Source organism: Neophocaena asiaeorientalis, unplaced genomic scaffold (genome assembly GCF_003031525.2).
Source record: "Neophocaena asiaeorientalis asiaeorientalis breed wild unplaced genomic scaffold, Neophocaena_asiaeorientalis_V1.1 scaffold2, whole genome shotgun sequence".
NCBI classification, from domain to species: domain Eukaryota; kingdom Metazoa; phylum Chordata; class Mammalia; order Artiodactyla; family Phocoenidae; genus Neophocaena; species Neophocaena asiaeorientalis.
Genome location: NW_020172182.1, coordinates 98119 through 103733, shown reverse-complemented (window position 1 = coordinate 103733; position 5615 = coordinate 98119). Strand labels below are relative to the sequence as shown.

Below are 5615 nucleotides of genomic sequence, written 5' to 3'. Positions count from 1 at the left end.
AAAGGTTAAAAAAAAAAAAAAAAAAAAACCTTAAACATAAACCTCCTATGAGTACATGCACGTGTACATATATACCTTAGATCATATTATCTGTGATAAAATCCAAGTGGTGGAATTGCGGGCAATTTTCACTTTTTTGTACTTTTCTGGATTATCTAATTTTTAAAATGAAAACATTTCACTTTTATAATCTGGAAAACAATTCTGTAAAGCCATAGTACAAACTACTATTCCAGGTTACCAGAACTGCCACATAAGGCTAACTCGGGCTGTGGAGTTTATGGTGTGAATGGTTAACTCCCAGAATTGCACCACACCGAGGCCCTTTTATTGTAATGTGTGAGAACTAACTTATAGTTGATTAAATAAATCAACAAATTTCAGCCTTAAACCCTAAGCCATTGTTCAGTCTCTTCATTAAAGTCATTTCTGATGCCACCAACTGATAATAATGACTGCTTTTTCCTCTAACTCCTGGACAATTCTCACTTTATTTTACATGAGTTCATGAAAGAGAAGAAAAAGTCTGAAGTCTTCTGTCCTTAATTCAAAATGCCTAGGGGATGAATGACATGGGAGAAAGACACTGTCATAAAGTACTAGAAAATTTTATCTATCTCCCCACCAGGATCCTTGACACACACCATATTTGACACAATAAAATAGCTGAAAAAAGTACAAAAGTGCTTTGATGATAAACATAATCCACCATATACAACTGCATAAGTCAAATGCAGGTTTTAATGGCCGAGGTAAAAGGGCCTGATTTTGTGAAATGAAAATGACATACACAACTTCTGAGGCTGGACAATATTCCAGCAAAAGTTATGAGGCTTTCCAACACAGCAACAACTTGGTGAGGGATAAAAGGCGAGTGCCATGATTCACATACTCTAAAAGTAAGTATATTTCACAATCAGTGTTTAAGGAGAAGCCACTAGTGCTGTTGAGAAAAGTACCTTAAAAAGAAAAACTGTTCGGAAAATAGTAAAGACTATTAATCTCTGATAGACTGCTGCCTACAAAGAAATATGCAATTAAAATAAGCAATAAAAGAAATATTTTTAAAAGCAGTTGTTAAGAAAGTCATCATATGGCCCTCAGTATTCATTCAACAAACCTGTTATGTGCCAAGCAATATGCTAGGCATTACAGAGATTAATGTAAATAAAAGACTATGTCCTCACCCCCACAAAGCTTCTAGCCCAGTGGGTACCCAAAAAAGATTTATGACAATTTTGTCCCCAAAATGTTTCTCAATGCCACAGTTCTGATTAAAGTTTCCTTAACATCCAAACATACAACAGTTTAAAAAAAAAGCAAGCATTGCAGTGCACTATGATACTAAATTATATGAAATTCATTTTATGTGGTTGATTACTATATTCTTATTTGGCATACAAATTTTAGAAAGCTTTACACAGTAAACATGTAATTAATTATACTGAGTGTGGTACTTTCCACACATAATCAGGCATTATGTTTGGATAAATCTGCAACCCCAAAATATACTTGTTTCTATAGTGGGAACAAAACAGATTTTATATAGCAGTTTGAATCTTTTTTAAACCTGCAAGTACTGTAAGTGAGTTTCAATTCGGTAAGTAATGATTACATATACTTCTGAATATTGCACTGATTAACTACTTAAAGTAACTTTGGCTGAAGTTTAGAGGTGACTCGAAAGGTTGAATATCCAAAAGAATGATATGCTGTTTACAGGTGAACCGAAAGAAAGTTTACATCTATAATCTCTAAAAGAAGCTAATGAGGAGTTAGCTCTACCTGTTTAACCGCTTTCTTAACACACACCCAAATGATGACAGTAACTCTCACTGGTGAAGCGCTCTTCTAGGTTACTTATTAAAAATTTCATAGCAAAGAGAATGTGAAAAGACTCAGAAGTGAGAACCAATCTAAGCTTAAAATTTCACCCCACTACCTCTATGCAAATAGATTTTACAAATATGTTAACCATAAATATTAGGACCCGCTATAACATTATCAACATTTGTTATAAGTTTGTGACTTTGTGCTTGTAATAACAGCATTTTAAAAAATATTCTACAATATACTTAAGAATGCAGATTCCTTTTCCTCTAATCTGTCAAAACATAATCATTTTAACACAAAAAAATTGTTTGAGAAATAGTGACCCTGCACTTATAAGAGAACGAACTTAATATTTCACCTAAGTAACTTTTCAAGACCCATGAAGCTTCTCTTGCCTTATCATTCAACATCATTTAATTTTATTGCTACATTAAGCCACATCATCATAAGAATTATTTATTTTGCCTAACAAGCTATTAAATGTGGTGTCTTGCTGTTGTCTACATGACTGCCTCTAAGTAATCCCTTTCTTTATTCTTATCCTTTTCTAGTATTCCCAGCTAAAGATATCCATACTGACTGAGGACCTATGAGTTTTCCTGTTCCTTCCTTATACATCTATTTTAGCTAAAAAAAGAATTTTTCTTCTGGCTCCTAGCTACATATAATTATTAAATTTCAGAATTAAGAGACCCTTACAGATGGTCTAGTAAATTTTCCAATTTTATAAAAAGGAAGTATACCCATTGAAGGAAAAGTAGTATGACTGAGATGCAATTACTTTTAAGATAGATACTGCTAAGTGAAACAAGATGTGGCAAAAAGAACATCATATTACAATACTATTTAATTTCTTGAATCCTTAGTTTTAAAAATCTGTTAATTATTAATATTTTTAAAAGTTTCCCTATTCAAATTTGATGTCTAAAAATTATTTTTAAACTTAATTTAAAATTTAAAATAATCTTACTTATAAGCATCTTAATTGTAAATTAATTCAAACTAGGTTCTTAGTTTGGGATTTACATTATGTTCTTTCTCATTCACAGGATTTTCAGAACAATGATAAATGGAACTCAAGGAGACAAGAGCTATTTGTCACACGTGTCCCAGAATGAGTCTCATGAAGTACTCAGTTGTAGTGTGCTGCAGACACACAATTAATGTTACGACTCCTGACTAAATACTACAAGATACCTTAACATCAGAGTTATGGAAAAATTAAATTTCAAGTATCCTTATAATCCATGTAAGAGGAAAAAATTAACATACTTTTATATATATATATATATATATACACACACATACATACATACACATATACATATGTATACTGAAAAACTTCTTAAAACGGTATATTGCTGAATTTATTGCTAAAGGTAGGATGAGTGAAGTTCCTAATGACTAAAAAAGAAAGGGATACACAGAGAAATTAAAAGTAGGTGAGAACGAATAAATCAAATGAGATTTACTTTACATGCTAAAATCAGTAATCAGCTTAAATATAAATTTGGGACCATGATTAATACATAACATCTATCAAACTACCACAATATGCTAAATAAATGACATGAATCAAAATCATTATAAGAAATCACAATAAGAAACATGGTTAATTCCTGATGTACTTATTTCTGAATTTTTTATGCTTCCTCATTTTGAAATTGCCTCTGAGTTTGTCAGCAGAGGCTTCTCAACACAAGCTTCTCTAACACAGGGAAATGCATCTCTCAAAGTGATACACTGAGTTAAGAATTACATTAAAAGCCACAGATTTTCAAGATAACTTTGTTACTCCTCTAAACACCATTTCTACCTCTGCCATTCCCATCCCATCCAGAAAATGCTTCTTTGCCCTTTTCAATTTCCTTTGGCACAAATAGGGCGCTCTTGCAAACCTATAAAAACTCTCAGTGAGATGGCATTAGGATGTGCCTGGTCCCAATACTCATGCAGATTGCTTAAGATCAAACTTGACTATTTCCTTCTTTTCAAGGTTAATCCATTCAACCATTTTACTCTAGTTCCATCAATCTGGTCTACAGCAGAGAGTAGCATTTAGGATCACTTAAAGCAGTAAAGAGTGTTTGGTTTTTAAAATGCTGCAGCTGCATGGAACTTGTATGTAGGTACCAGGATCCAGATACCCACATCATGCCCACCCTCTGACATTGTCCTTATAGGACTGAGGGAGAAATCCGTAATTATTCAAGTAAGTATTTCACTTACCAGAACCTTTCAAATATATCTAAGTCCCATTTATATTGTTAAAATGTTAATTTAAAACAACCTTTACCTATTCATTAAATCACCATATCCTAGAAATATATTCTGGCCTACTTTAAAAGTTATAAAATCGAAATCATTAACATATCCCTATAACTTAAAACTTTTTATTTTTACGCTAATTAGTCATGGATTTTTTCCCTACCTTGTTAGTATGATTGGTAAAGGTCTTTTTGAATTTCACTGAAAATTAGAATGTTTAATGGCATAAATGCAAAATTAAGTTCACCAAATCAAACAAAATACTAAACACAAAGGTTATAAAATTTTAATATACTAGAGAAAACAGCAAGGAGCCAAGGTGAAAGATTTGGTAGGAATTCCATCAATACTCTGCCAATTGTGGGGCAAGGTAGACATGTATTAAACCGTATTTTATTCTTCAGGTCTTCACACTATGAAGGAAGAAATGTTATGGAACTTGACTTTGTAATTTTTTCAGAAGCAAGAAAGAACTGGTCTCACTTTCAGGTCAGCTTCAGCCAAATCTTAAGGGCTACTGGTCACCCAAAGCCTGGCAACAGTAACTTTTCTTCCTTGACCCAACAAGGCAGAGTGCCAGAGGGAAATAGCAAAGAGTAGCACTATATAAACAGGGCAAGTGGCACAAGAGCAGAGGCAAGTTATATAACCAAAATATATTTTAAAATATGTTTATAACTCGTAACAACCTTTGCCTTTGGTTGGTTTCTTGTTTGGAGTATCAGTTGAAACAGTTAATTCAATATTATCTGGATCGCCTCCTTCCTCTTCAATAGCCTACATTAGAAAGAGAAGTTAATATGCTACACAGTCTATCTAAACTTATTTTAAAAAACGAAATGAAAAAAAAATTAGCAAACCTCAAGCCTCAAGACATTAGAATTGCCAGTCATTTCATAAACCAACCTCACAAAGGAGCAATTAAACTACACGAGTGAGAGAAACTTTCAGGAGGAAATATCATTAGGTATCAAAATCACATGGAGTTTTACATATTACCCAGTCGAGAAAATTAACTAACACATATTATCATACTGAACAAAAGTCTAAATATTCTCGATTGCAGCAAAGTTGCTAGCTACTAAAGTAAAGAACTAAAAGGAGCTTTCCTAATTTCTATAGTACAAACTTATTTCTCCTCTACTACAATTCCAACGCTCACTCAAACCAGAAAGATAATCAGGGAAGAAAAAGATTATTGCGCTAATGCAAAAACTGAAAACCCAGCGGAAAACAAACCCTTTCTCTTACCCACCCATCAACTCCCACTACCAATTACCCCCCAATATGGGGAGGAAACGGTTGGACACAATTAAATGGTAACTTCGCAGAAGTCACCAAAGTAACCAGTCCCTACGAGGCCAAGAAATGCACGCGCTCACCATCGCTAAAGGCTGGGGACCGAGCGCCTCCCGGGTCTCCACGATCGCCCTTGGGAGGCCGCGCCGGCCGGCCGCAGCCTGGCAGAGACGTCCCGGGGGAGGCAGGGGTACTGGGCTGGGGCGGGCGGTCCC

General features: G+C 34.3%; 1 protein-coding gene across 11 annotated transcripts in view; it reads right to left on the bottom strand.

Moving 5' to 3' along the window:
* Positions 1 to 5615, bottom strand: part of SLTM (SAFB like transcription modulator) — a 44617-nt gene that overhangs the window by 38487 nt on the left and 515 nt on the right. For all 11 annotated transcript variants that reach the window (XM_024761335.1, XM_024761276.1, XM_024761295.1 and 8 more), the window contains exon 2: positions 4791 to 4878. In XM_024761335.1, the coding sequence (XP_024617103.1) occupies positions 4791 to 4878 (88 nt within the window). The remainder of the gene's footprint in view (positions 1 to 4790; positions 4879 to 5615) is intronic.